The 14,368-nt window shown below is 42.5% G+C and overlaps 1 protein-coding gene and 1 non-coding gene across 2 annotated transcripts; both read right to left on the bottom strand.

The window, feature by feature from the left end:
* Window positions 1-3,082: 3,082 nt before the first annotated feature.
* Window positions 3,083-3,164, bottom strand: trnas-aga. The gene has a single exon. It is a non-coding gene; the product is annotated as a tRNA-Ser (tRNA).
* A 5,121-nt stretch (window positions 3,165-8,285) lies between these two features.
* Window positions 8,286-12,526, bottom strand: cd83 (CD83 molecule). Its single transcript, XM_047599345.1, has 5 exons — window positions 12,328-12,526; window positions 11,991-12,127; window positions 10,922-11,150; window positions 10,167-10,270; window positions 8,286-9,951 (listed from the first exon to the last, which is right to left on the bottom strand). Exons 1-5 carry the CDS (start codon window positions 12,374-12,376, stop codon window positions 9,799-9,801), a joined length of 672 nt encoding a protein of 223 aa, XP_047455301.1. The 5' UTR covers window positions 12,377-12,526; the 3' UTR covers window positions 8,286-9,798.
* Window positions 12,527-14,368: the final 1,842 nt, after the last annotated feature.

Raw genomic sequence — 14,368 nt, 5'->3', positions numbered from 1 at the left:
TTTCGAAGAATGATTTGTGCTGGAGTGAATCTGATGTGACAGTTTGAGCATATTAGCAGGTTTAAGGGGAAACATTTAATCATATCACACATGATTATCTACCGTAGCTAACTCACGTCATATTTAAGGTGAAATCAAGAATTGAATTCATTTAAGTAGAAACAGTTCAAGTACAGCATGAGACCAAGACTAATTTCCATGTTCTTAACACTGACTTTCTGCTGGAACATTTAGACTTAGACAGACTTTAATGATCCATGAGGGAAATTACTTTGTCACCTTAGCTTCATTGTACATAACAGTAAACAATCATAAAAACCACAAGAAAGATAAAATAAAATGAGATTAAATAAAAGTAAAATAAAATAAGTATTATCTAGCAAAATAAAATAAACAGTGTAATGAAAAAATGTACAGAATTAGCATTATCAACAAATATACAAAAGCAGTTGGCAAAACAGTGTCCAAGGTGATGTGGTTGTTTAGCCAGTTGCATAGCAACAGGGGCATGATTGTGTCGCATGGTGTTTCCTTGTCCTTGTCGCTGAGGGAGGGATGTAAACGCCAACAGAGTGTGTCCGCCCGTAGAGCCTGAAGCTGGGCACAGATGTACTGTGGTCCTATGAACCATATCTCCAAAGCACTTCTCATAACACACAGTCCATCCATCCCGCTGCCAAAGACCTCACGTTCCCCATGAGGACATACGGTACCGCCGACCCAAACCTCCTTCTCCACCATCTCCAACACCTGCCTGGCATTCCCAGCACTTCTGAAGTTCACAGGAATCTCTGGCCTCACTCCAGGCAGCTCTGGGGACATGGACAGCACTGGCAGCTGATCTCCGGAACACACCAACACACCAGCACACAACGCCCGCTCGGCCAAACTCCACAGCCAACAACCAATGATACAGCCAAAAAACAGAAAGTCCAGAAAAAACAATATAAAAATAGCACAAAAAGACAAAGATGACCAAAAGACATTTTGACTGTTCAAGGCACAGGAAAACAAACATGCCTGAAAGAGTGGTTGCATGTTGCCAGTAGCTCCTGATATAAACATTTTTTGGGTTATTCTTATCTTGTTATTGGTAGTTGGTTGTCTGACTTGTTCTTGTTTTTCTGTGCCTTGTACCAGCCAACATGGCTGTTAACGTGAGAAGTTAAAGTGAGAAGTTAAAAAGGTTCTTTTTTTGTAGTTTTATCTTAATTTTTGGACAATTTTTTGTTCTGTTGTATTTTATAACCATTTTAAGGAAGGCAGAGATTTGTATTTCGGTAGCAAAACCAAGATTTAAGAAAATCCAAGCACCCCGTATTGTAGCCACATGTGTGACGTTTTTCTCAAATCTAATCGTTTCGAAATCGGTGCAAAATTCAGTGATTGATTTTACTTTAAGTTTGCGAAATACCCCTTGCCTTTGTTGGTTTACAAACATGCACCGTTGCCTGTTGATACTGCACCAAGATGACGGTGCTATCCATTCGTACTCAAACGCACACATAGGGTCGTCCAGAGCTACAGAGAGATTTACTAGAGTTTTACTCTGTAGCTCTGGGCAGCTCTGCAGTTCATCGAGTGGCCGCTTAAGGCTGGTTGCAAAAGGGAGCAAATCCCCATAGACACCCATGTTAAAAAGCCCAACTTTACAGCATTATTAAACATGTTTACAGCATGGTTCAAAAACGGTTTTGATCTCAATGGTTTATTTCGCTATTCATGACAACTGTACGGGGGCGGCCTGAACGTTGAAACCCACCTACCCAACTCGGCGCTACCGGCTTAGCTCAGGCTACCGAGCTAGGCTAATCGCTAACCGAGGTGCTAGTAGCCGGCTAACACGGTGGCCTCACTCCCGGTTTGATGCCATTTGTCCCGACTAAAATATAATACATTGAATACAGTTAATGATTTAGAAATGAATGTCTTTAATTAAACAATATTTTGTTTCACATTATGTTTCCTCGATCTTAATTTATATTACTGTCCAATTTAAACTACGTAAGGGATAATGCCCGACGGGGTGTCCATTATCAGAAATTAATGGACGACGCGGAGGCTCAGGCTTATAACCTCATTTCAATACGTTATGTATTATTACGTTATGTATGAACCCGTACTGTCATATAACATTAATATTTTTTTTCCGTATTTTACCGTAAAATTGTTCGCATGGAAAAATTAACGTGAATGAGACATTAATGATTCGTATTTTACGTGGTGGATTAATATTTCCCAAATGACACACTTCACTTAAAAGAATGATTATTATTTACGTTCTGACTTCGGTGGCGGTTTGATAGATAGCCTCCCGTTAGCCTGGCCAGCGAACCGGAGCCTAGCTGGTAGGCTAGCCTAAGGCTAATTCGTTAGATAGTTAACTTCAGCTACCGGATTGGCTATATTTGGCACTGACACCGACCATACGAATAGTTCTCCAAATTCACTTACCGGATGGTCTTGTGGGTGCAGCAAAAAAGACAACTTTTTTTTTTTTATTATTATTTAAAACGATCCAAATAGACCGAAATCTTAAACTCAACCTAAAGTTTGTCATGGCTCAGGTGAGGACTAGCAGAGACCAAAGCAGCTAGCGGCCTCTGGCAGCGCCTGTCACTCAAAGCGAGAACGCCCTTAATTATGCAGAATTTTAAACCTTAATAATAAATAAACGAATGAGTAAGAAAAAAATTCACCCGCTGTAAACATTGTTAACAATGCTGTAAAGTTGGGCTTTTTAACATGGAGGTCTATGGGGATTTGCTCCCTTTTGCAACCAGCCTCAGGCGGCCACTCGATGAACTGCAGTTTTTTGCACTTCCGCATGGGCTTCATTGCTCAGCCCGGAAGTTGCCGCCTGGCTTCATTTTCGAGATTCAGAATCCAATGGGTGACGTCACGGTGGCATTGTCCATAGTATATACAGTCAGTGGTCTCCAAACAGTCATGGCGCCGTGGTTTTACTCTACACAACATAAAGTGCCAGCATTAAAATTCTATGGAAACCGGTGTTTACAGTGTAAAAAGCAAATAATTTTCTATATAGGGACAGATACAGTATATATGCAGAGAAAAACGACGTTGTCGGCAGGATTCGAACCTGCGCGGGGAGACCCCAATGGATTTCTAGTCCATCGCCTTAACCACTCGGCCACGACAACCGGATGGCATATCATACCCGAAATATGTCTATAATACTGTAACTATAGCTACTGTAACTATTTTGTCGAACGCGTACAATGTTGGAAAACCTCATCTCATCTCCCATACTGCTTACTTTTAACTAGGGTCGCGGGGGTTGCTGGAGCCTATTCCAGCTGGCATCGGGCGAGAGACACACAGAGACAAAAATTCGCACTCACACGCACACCTAGGGTCTAATTTAGAGTCTCCAATTAACCTAACAAGCGTGTATTTGGAGGTGGGAGGAAACTGGAGTACCCGGAGAAAACCCACGCGAACACAGGAAGAACATGCAACTCCACCCTGAAAGGCCCATGCTGGACTCGAACTCGAACCAACTGTAGATGCTTCTGTCCAAATGTCTGAGTTAAGGATCACACAGGTCTCGAGTGTGTTTATTAAACTCAGCAAGAAAGTGGGAGAATTACTTCTCAGCATAGCAGGCAGAACTGGGAGAACCCCGATAACCCGAACACCCACAAATACACAGACGCGGTGCGACCCCTACTGGGCAAAACGTGATCATGATCTACATCCCTTTCCTTAAGCTCACATCCCAAACACAAATGAAGGAGCACTGGACTAATGAAGGCTCTCTAAACATTTCTTTATGACTTTACACATTTAGCAATAACCTTAGCTGCACTTAGATGAACTGAAAGCTATCCAAAATTAAATAAATATGGATGGCTGTATCACAACAATGAAATCACGCGTTCTTAACCTAGACGAAATGCACAATGAATTATGATTACTCATCAAACAATAACTCATCCTAACCATACATGAACACAATGCACAAGGAATCTTTTTTCTTTTCTTTTTTTTTCTTCACTGCATGTATTTAGGATTTGGTCTGCAGATGCGACCTGAAAGTGTTGCGTAGTATGTATTGCTGTTGTCTGTTGGTAAATGTGCAGTGCATGTTAACTGGGAGGATAGTGTCTGTTCTGCTTGTATTATGTTTGGATCTGGTGAGTGTGTGAGAGGAGCACTGTTCACAGTATGATGACTGGTGGTGTATGAGTCTTGATCCTCTGTATGGAGCTGTGGTGGTGGCTGCTCTGCCACTGGAAGAATGTGACGGTGGTTCCTCCTGTATGTCCTCCCATTTGACTGAATGACACATGAGTGAGGCTCCTTGCTCTTCTCCTTCACAGTCCCTAGCTGATCAAATCCTTTGAGTGTTAGTATACAAACCACCTGTCCCTCTGTTAAAGGCTGCAGTGGATGACTGGAACGGTGTGTGTTTGATGTGACATTAGGCGATCTGCTGGGGAACCCAGTGTTGAATCCCGAGGGATATTTCTCAGATTCAGAATGCTGAGGAAGATGTCTGACCCATCTCTGTGAGACTTCTCCATCACCTCTTTGGCACTGCGCACTGTTCTTTCTGCGAGCCCATTGGATTGTGGGAATTCAGGACTGCTGGTGGTGTGAATGAAATCCCATTGTGTGGCAAAGTCCTTGAAATGCTGACTGGTGCATTGTCTGGCATTGTCAGAGATGAGAACGTGTGGCATGCCATGGACTAAAAAGTGTCTCTTTAGTTTGGAAATCACAGCTGATGATGTTAGCTGATGGAGCAGGTCGACCCCAAACTAACCAGAGTATGAGTCCACAAGTACTTGACAGTGTTTTACCGTGCCACTCAAATATGTCTGTGGCCACTATGGACCATGGGAGATCTGGGACTGGATGGAGTTGCAAAGGTTCCTTTTGCTGGTGTGACTTGGTGCTATTACACACAGCACATGTGAGTAGCTCTTCAGTGATATCCTTAGACATTTCAGACCAGAATACATAATGCCTCTGGCTCTGCGATTGGTTACTTCAACACCAGGGTGGCCTCTGTGAGTTATGGTGAGATACTCTTTGCGCAGGGGACGGGGGATGACTGCTTTGTGGCCTTTCATAATAACACCGTCATCCACAGTGAATTCGTCCCTGAAGGGAAAGAAAGGAGCAACGGTGGGCTTAAGATGGCTTTCTCTGGCAGGCCATCCGCTCTTGATGACTGCACAGAGGGTTTGTAGTTCTTCGTCCTCCACAGTGTGTTGCCTGAGCTCATCCAGACGGGCTGTGGAGATGTAGCACACTGACATGACTTCATAGGCTTCCTCCACGTCATGTCTCTGGGACGCTTGGACACATGGAGCCCTGGAGAGTGTGTCAGCTAAATACATGTGCTTGCCCCTTTTGTACACTAGGCTAATGTCACAGCTCTGCAGGTGAAGTAGCATCCTCTGAAGATGAGCGGGGACAATGTGAATGGGCTTTTTCAATATTGTTACTAAGGGCTGGTGGTCAGTTTCCATGATGATGGACTTTCCATACACATAGCCTTTGAGCTCTTTTTCTGTGCGTATCATGTCTCTGCACCTGTGAAGGTGCGTGAGGCATGCTGCTCCGAGCCCGGAGAGTGACTGTTTTTTTGACATCATAGTATGCCAATACTGGTGGGTTTGCGGGGCATGACTTCAGGCAATCAAAAGCCTCTTCGTGCTGCTGGAGCCAACACCACTCAGTGTCCTTGTGTATCTGGTGTATCTGCTGTGTATCAGTGTTCTCAGTGGAGCTGTGATGTCACTGAAATTGGGAATGTATTTTTCCAGGTAGTTTCCCATGCCCAGGAAACGTTGCAATGATGTGACATCAGTGGGGACCGGCATGCTGGTGATGGCAGCTGTTCTGGAGGGGTCAGCTTTGAGGCTGGCTTGCGAAGATGTGGCCTACATACCTGACTTGATCCAAACGAAACCTGCATTCCTCTGGATTGAGCTTGAGTTTCACCTTCTTCACCCTGTCAAGCAGTTTCTTTAAGTTGGCGTCATGTTCGGCCATGTCGCGGCCTCCGATGATGATGTCATCCACGATAACGGAGCATGGGTAGTCGGTGAAAAGCTGCTACATTGTGCGCTGTAACACTTCACTAGCAGAGTTGATGCCTAACGGCATATGCAGGAATCTGTACCGCCCAAATGGAGTACTGAACGTTGTCATCATTGAAGATTTCCTGTCAAGACAAATCTGCCAGAAGGAGTTCTTAGCATCCAGGTCAAAGAATACGGCTGCCCCGGACATCTGGACTGCCACCTCCTCAACGCAGCGCATAGGGTGGTGAGGTCTTTTGAGTGCTGTGTTGAGATCCTTTGGATTGATGCAGAGCCTTATTTCGTGCTTGTTCTTTTTATGTTCTACTACCATCGAGGAAACCCAGTCTGTGGGCTCTGTGACAGGTGTTATGACTCCTATGCTTTACATGCGATCAAGCTCTGCTTTAACTCTGTCTTGCATTCCTACAGGTGTGTGGTGGGCTGGTCAGACCACGGGTTGTATGTTGGAGTCCAGTGTCATAGAATACGTGACTGGAAGCTTTCTGAGTTCATCGTTGAAAACATCTTTACTCTCTGAGACTCTCTGCTGTCCATGGTGACAAGGTGAACATCAGGGCTCATTCTGACAATTCCCATATCCACACATGTCCGGAATCCAAGTAGTGGCTGCTCATGTGAGTCCGCTATGAAGAAGGATATCATGTAGCGCTGCTCCTTCAGACTGCATGATAGTGTAACTAGTCCCATTGTTTCAATCCTGGTGCCTCCATAAGCAACAAGGTTTGCAGCAGTCTTCTGCAGAGTGCCTCCCTCTTCTTTGGACACTTGTTTAAAAGTCTTTTGAGAAAGCACATTACATTTTGCTCCAGTATCCACCAGTAGTGGATACTGGAGCTCAGTAGTTTTGCCATTCAGTTGCACAGTGACAAATCCTTCGGCCCTCTCACAGTCCTGAGAGTTAACACTGCTGACATCGATACCATCCACATAAAACGTGTCGTCTCCCTGTGCTGATGGCTGTTCCAATTTGACTTCATGCCCTAGCCGCCTGAAGCCCTTCCTTTGTAATCTCTGTTGGTCCCAAGGTTTGGATTTGCGGCACCCTTTAAAGTGGTTTATCTTTTTACAGTTATGACACTGCTGTCCACGAGCAGGACACTTCTCTCTTTTAGCCACATGGCTGCCACCATGGTCTGAATGGGTGTCTGGGGCCTGGGTTGCTGCCTTTTATTGTAAGATGGCTTCAGTGCATCCACATTGGTGGCCCGAGTTGCTAATGTCTTACCGTTTTCCTCTGTTAATTCGTGAATGCGACGGACTGAGAGTCAATTCACTGTCTCTCAGTAGAGATTTTCTCAAAGAGTTACTGGTGATGCCACACACAATACGGTCACAGATGAGTTTGTCAGTTAAATTCCCAAAGTGGCAACTATAAGATTTTATCCTTAAATCGCTGATGTAACATTCTATGGTCTGTCCATTGTCCTTTTACCTTGAGGATTGCACATTTCCCTGAACTTCTTCTTCAGGCAGTCCGGATCCTCTCTGGACTCTCCCGGGGTGACCACTGCTCCGCCATCCCCGGGCGCACGCACATAGGCCGCATATACGAAGGAGGGTTCAAGGACGATGGCCTCTGGGCCGGCGAGGTTGAGAAGAATGAAACCCGTGTCTTTGCCGGCTTGTCCGGGTGTGCTGCAGCAATAAAAATATCATACTCCCGTTCAAAAATACGCCAGCTTTCGGCAACGTTGTCGTCAATAACAAAAAGGTCTGGCCCGCGAAAACCCTCCGCCATGACGTTCAGCAAGAACAAAAAATGTCCTCGGCTACCCAGTTAGCGCAGCCCGAAGCTTCAGGTCGGTGAAAAAGAAAAATCCAATAAGTTGCTCACAGGCGTTCGTCGCTGCTGTCTTCTGACACCATGTAGGCGCTTCTGTCCAAGTGTATGTGTGAGTCAAGGATCACAGAGGTCTCGAATGAGTGTGTTTAAACCAAGAAAGTAGGAGCATTGCTTCTCAGCATAGCAGGCAGAACTTTGCGAACCCCGAAAACCCACACAAATACACAGAGGCGGTGCGACCCCTACTGGGCATAATGTGATCATTCGTCAATGATCTACACCTACTCTTAAATCTACTTAGAGTAAAAAAAAATCAGTGGTGTAATTCAGTTTAAGTTTGCATTTTAAAAATTGTATTTTATTCTACAGACTATTCTACAAACTAATAATAGAAGTAGAAATGTGAAGTTGGGCACAAGCAATGATAAAAAAATATTTTAATTTAAGAAAAGAAAGCAGTCAATAAAGATGCTAATTTGCTAACAAGGGGGAAAACCCCCTCCCACACTGTGCGCCATGGTAGTTTCCCCATCATGCAGATTAGGGCTTTGATGGCACAGTGGACTCATCTTGAACTAATCCTGATCTCATTCCAATTAACCTATCTGCACTAAATCCACCTTCATGACTGTTAAGGTTACGTTCAAGCAGCATAAGAAAGGTGGTACTTCAGCTGTACGAATTTAGTTCATGGTGCTGTTAACTGGTCTGAATTAAACACAACTTTTTATGATCTGAATGTTTATGTTATTTAGCCTAGCCCACTGATTAAAACAGAGTTGGCACATACACAATACTGTTTAACTGTACTAATGGCATCCATTGGTCGCCCACGTCCTGTACTTTCCCAGTGTCAATACAAAGTTTCTATCAGTAGGCGCGTGAGATGTCATCATTTTTCAGTTCCTATTTTCAAAGGGCATCAAGTCTCATTTTCCACATACGCATGTGATGTTAATGTGATGAGTTGTTTTTCCTTTTAGACATGTGGACATAAAGCCTAATAGTTTATTTTTAGACTCACTTTTAGTCCACACTGGTATTTGAAAGATCAGATTATTATTTTGCAAATGTTTATTTCATCTGATACTCATAAATAACACGTAAAAAGGCAAACATTTTGATAAAAAAAAGAGAGAAATACATTTTTACATAGAGTACACAGAGTGGTTCTGTGATGGCTCAGTTAATGCAAATAATTTTAGTGACCTTATGTTCATCAAGATTAGTGCCCATTGAAATGCAACTGTTCATCACAATGAGATGTAGTACATCAACACAAAAAAGAACAATACAACAAAGGAACTGAAGAACAAAATTAGCTGTAGACAAGATAATGAGTCTTATAGCAAAATTGCTTAGTTGTCAAGAGAAGGAAATAAATCTTGATACAGTGTACCACTGTTAACATTATGAGAACAACCATGGATTTTAGACGAATCCTAAAAGTAACCTTCAATTGGTACTGCTTGGTTCACTGATGTTACATACTACTATATCGTACGTAACAGCAGTGAACATGCCTCCTTTTAATGTGACATCTGTCACCTGATCCCTCAAGTTACCACGTAACATGCCAGCTATCTTGGTGTCTTGAATGCGTGGCCGGGATGAGTCGAGGATCGACCTGCCAAGTTTTACTCAACCCGCTCTACCTCCTCAGCCACGCCCTGTGATGACAGTCCTCTGGGAGTGGAGGACCGAGCGCCTGCTCCACGACCCGAAAAATCCATCTGCCTGCGCCTTTGTTAAAATCCTCAAAGTTGGTCCTCAGTTGATGTAGGATTTCATACAGTTTTAAGACTGAGACTGAGGGTCGACCAATTATCTTCACTGGCTATCGACAACCATACATTCCTTTGTTGGCTGAAAAGCCTAGTTAGAGGGGTCTTGCAGGTCAGCAGGCAGGCATTCTTCCATCTGAAGTTGCTGTTAAACACAGACATGCTTCATTGTGGATGTTTTTGGGCCCAAAGTGTAGATCAACTTCAAGTCCTTTTTGTCAAGAGGTTTGAGGATTCCTTCCATCAGCGTTTCTTTTTTTGGTGTTTTCTTTTTGTCTCTGAGGGTATTCTTCAAACAACTCTGTGGTATGGACAAGGAAAATATATTTAGATTGGGAATGAACAAACAGCCGACATACAGACTTTTTGAGTATATTTATGAGATGAGATGGATATCATTTCCCTCGACAACAACATGATCAAGGTTTTTGAGAAACACATGAAACCACATAAATGCTGTAATGGCAAATCCTCTCAGTGTTGTGTGTGTGTGTGTAGGCATATTCCATTACTCACATAGCTAATTAGGAATATCACAAGTGCAACCATCAGCAGCACTACGGCAAAAATAACCAGGTAGCTGTCTGCCAGCAGAGTTTCTGTCTGGTTGTCGAGACAATCTGGAAATGAAAGCACAAATTAAAGTTAAATTAAACTGCAGTATATATGTCCATTTTAAAGGCACTGAGTCAGGCTTATTGAGCAGCTTTTAAGCCACTGAAGAGACTGCCATTTATTGTCCCTAGAAGATACATCCTCTACCTAACAGTTATCTATTGACTTTGCTTTGGGTGCATTCAAAGGGGTGATATTCAAAGTGCAAATCGAAACATTATGGAAAGATTGGTACGACATAACTATTGTGATCTGTCTGACATATCATTTAACTCCACTGTCTGGGTTTATTTGTCTAACAGACTGGTTTATGACCAAAAACAGTACTTTGTGTTTAGTGCTAGCTATAGCCAACATGCTCAATTTAGATGGTAAATTCAAGGTTGAACATATTATCATTGTGTTGTGAGCACTCAGCTCAAAGCCTGGCTGGGGACATTTTAAAGAAAGACCCATTAACAAGTTCTTAATGTTTAACCAATAACTCCCACACTCTATCCCTTTAGCCAAACATCCCAGTTTTGTTCAAAGTTAATGCTCTAAAGATAGCAGATGATTCAAATATGGGTTTAAGTGTCATGTCATGGACACCTCAGGGAGTTGGGAAGGTTTGGAGAATCTACTTGTAATATCAGAATGTGCACTCTGACTTTTACCTGTCAGTGTGAGGAGGATCTTCCCCTCCCGGTTCTGCTGTCCCACAGGTGCTGCCAGCTGACACATGTAAACACCGCTGTCGCTGCACGTCACATTGGGCAGAAAGATACTGCGGGAATCAGTAAGGAGTTCAACCTCTCTCTCCACGTCGATGAACCATCTTGTTGTACCATTGAGGAGGTCTCTCATCAGAAGGCCGCTGTTGTGAGTGGGTGAGCCATCTCTGACCTGCAACACCATTGGTGCAATGTTAGATTTGTGGAAGAAACTGATAGCCAGAGTCACATCCTTTACAGCAGTAGCATGATAGAAAGCTATCAGCTGCTAATTAGTCATTTGTATATTTTTGAGCTGTAGACAAAATCAGACATTAATAGACTACCTCAACCAAAGGAAATATGCTTATATTTCAGTATCTTCTGCCATTTTTTAAACAAACATATCATGATTTGATGCCTCAGTTTGCATTTGATTCTTGGATGTTATAAGCAAATCTCAAAACAGCATTCAGAAGATGTCATCTTTATCTTTGAGAGGAAAATATACAGTTTTGAGGTGTTCTGAGATAGATCGAGTGTCTAACTGCTACTGCAATGTCATCACAGTTCAGTGTCATTATTATATTCAAAACACATTTTACCCTGTCTTTCCTGTTCAAAGGTACACTCGTGGAAACTTATGGTTTCTAATATAACAGTCCTGCACTAAATCCCTCTTCATGCCTGTGTTAATGTTCAGTTTATACTGAAACAGTGTCAGAAAGGTGGTAATTGAACAGTATGATCATTTTGGAGGATGTAGTTTGTGGTGCTGTTAAACTGGATTGAATTAAAGAAAAAGTGGTTCTGTTATTTAGCCCACCGATCGTCTTCACAATGAAAAAGGTGGAATCAATAGCTCTCGGGTATTTTACACTAACGCTGAATGCCATGTTGACGATAAGATTCAATAGAGGATTGGTTAGAAGACAGGAAGAGAGAAACGGAAAGTAATTATCAACGAGAGTGCACTGAAACTAAAATCTTTACGAAATAATCATATTTATATATATATATCGTTTTGTTTTACCTTGTACCACTTCACGGCCATGTACTGGACACCAGGCTTGGGGTTGGCGGTGCACCGAAGAGTACCGTCATCACCCGAGAGGGCTTCGACCACCTCCATGTCCTCACTGAGTGTCATCCCCACAGAGTGACACACACCTGGGCATCAACAAATGCGCCAGTCAGTTAGGTTCTTTTTTTTATTTTATTTTAATTGCAGCAGAAATAATAATAAAAAAATAATAATAAAAAAAGTAAGCTCTTGTCTTTATTTTAAAGCAACATAGCCAACAATAGAGCGATTTCCGGGAAAAAAAAGTGCATAACGATTAAGGTTAAATACTTTAAATGCAACTTACACAGTGACAGCAAAAGCAGAGCAGCGTTCAGCATGACTGTAGACATCATGACGATGACGAGAGAAGGTTGAGAAGATTGAGACGTACTTTCTATTATATATAGGATAGGTCGCCGGTTGGGTGGGGAAACCCAGTGATGGGCGGGACTTTGGTGTCGATCTGATACCAAGTAAATACAGGACTAGTATCGCTGATATCGATACCGATTCCTTTTACAGGAAATGTCAAGATCATTGAATAACGTCGTAATTTTCGCTTTAGTTAGTTGATTAAACACTAAAATAAAACACATGAGAAATGTTTGAGTCAGGTAAACCTGTTTCCATTAATTAATTACAATACAAAACAAATTAACTGTATAAAAAATAAATAACTACCCCTTTACTACACAATTGTTTTAGAAAAAGTAACTAGTGCAAAATAAGAAAAAGGGAACAATGTAACAAAAATATAAATCTAACCATGGAGAAAGTCCTGTAGACTTTGAGAGAAGCTGCATGCACTCCGTTAGGAGCAATTTACTGGACTTATAGCATACAGAAGAGAATGGAACAAGTATCGAACTCGTCGCGCTGTCGATCGGCGCTTCCTATCGATACTATCGATACTTAGATCGATACACCCAGCACTTGCTGTACACCGGCTTGTATTCTGCACGTGGACGATCAGCTTCACTCATTATTAATTAGCATCACTGTCCTAATCATGGCCCATTTGTTGTCAGCTGTCGTCGTTTTATGTGAGTATCCAAACTATCTGACTGTGTTTTATAATAAAGCAGCTGTTTATTTTTTTTAAATCCTTCCTGTCATAAGTTACGAGCTAGCTTTGGGTAGTTACCAGAAGAGCGATAATAATAATAATAATAATAATAATAATAATAATAAAGCGCTAATAATAATAAGACGAATGTCATAGGACAAATCATTTGTGTTGAGTGTCGGCGTTTATGTTCGGGGTTTTGTGACGACTATAACTTAGCTAACGTTATAGTAAAGTTAGTAAACAAACTGCTTAACTTACATACTTCTGTCATTTTTGCTGTTGCTAACCATTTTGAAGTTTGGATCCTGGATTTAAACGTATGGATCCTGGATTCAAACGTATGCTCAGGGTTTTATTATGCCATCCTTTCTTTTATTATTGTTTGCGGATATCGAAAATACAACGATAGTGAAATTCAGCCGTGGGAATCCCCTGACTTTCCATGTTGAGCGAAACAGATAGTGTTACTGGAAAGGAAGTTTGGGGAATCCCAGTGACGAAACTTTAGCATACAAAACAATATTAAAGTAAAGACAGTATAGACAAAATAGCTTAACTCATAATTCAGAGGCTTTAACATAACTCCATCTACATGCGTGTTTCAGCTGTGGTGCCTGCCAGTGTCAGCCCTGTGAGCATAGAGGAGGAGCAGGGTGCCCTGTCCTGCTGTGATAGCCCCGCACTGAACTACACTGAGGACTGTCGAATGCACTGGACTACCAATGAAACGGTAGAAATGATCCTTATTATACTTATCTTTAAAAAACACAGACAGGTGTTGCTCTCCATCAGCTTCGTAGCATGGCATCAGTTGCCTTTATAATGTGTCCTAAATCACTTCCTGTTTACTGCACCATGCACTACATTTACCATTTACGTAGGCATTCCCCCAAAACATCTCACCTCATCTCATCATCTCATCTCACATACCATACTTAATCCTCACTAGGGTTGCGGGGGTTGCTGGAGCCTATCACAGCTGGCTCCAGGGCGAGAGGCGGGGTCCACCCAGGACAGGTCGCCAGCCTAATTGTTCTCCTTGTTTTGCAAAATACACCTCAAATATATCACAAGTCACAAATCACAAATCTGATCACAAGTGGCCAGCTTTTAGTGCTTGTGTTTATTCCTGCTATTAAAATTCACATGCGACTTCAGCCGACTCTTCAGATCCGATTTCAGTTTCGTGCTCTGTGTACAAGGGGACGGCTATGGCTCAGTAGGTAGAGCGGGTTGTCCATGGACCGAAGGGTTAGCGGTTCAATCCCCCGAGTGT

The sequence above is a fragment of the Mugil cephalus genome, chromosome 11 (genome assembly GCF_022458985.1).
Source record: "Mugil cephalus isolate CIBA_MC_2020 chromosome 11, CIBA_Mcephalus_1.1, whole genome shotgun sequence".
NCBI lineage: Eukaryota > Metazoa > Chordata > Actinopteri > Mugiliformes > Mugilidae > Mugil > Mugil cephalus.
Note: the sequence above shows the minus strand (reverse complement) of the source record. Positions and strands in the feature narration are given on the sequence as shown.

Bases quoted from the DNA above. Each gene is read 5' to 3' on its own strand.
- cd83 (XM_047599345.1), bottom strand. From the start codon at position 12,376: ATGATGTCTACAGTCATGCTGAACGCTGCTCTGCTTTTGCTGTCACTG. The intron at 11,151-11,990 runs GTAAAACAAAAC...ATGGTGTTGCAG, and splicing joins TGGCCGTGAAGTGGTACAAG to GTCAGAGATGGCTCACCCAC. The intron at 9,952-10,166 runs GTGAGTAATGGA...TCCATACCACAG, and splicing joins TGATATTCCTAATTAGCTAT to AGTTGTTTGAAGAATACCCT.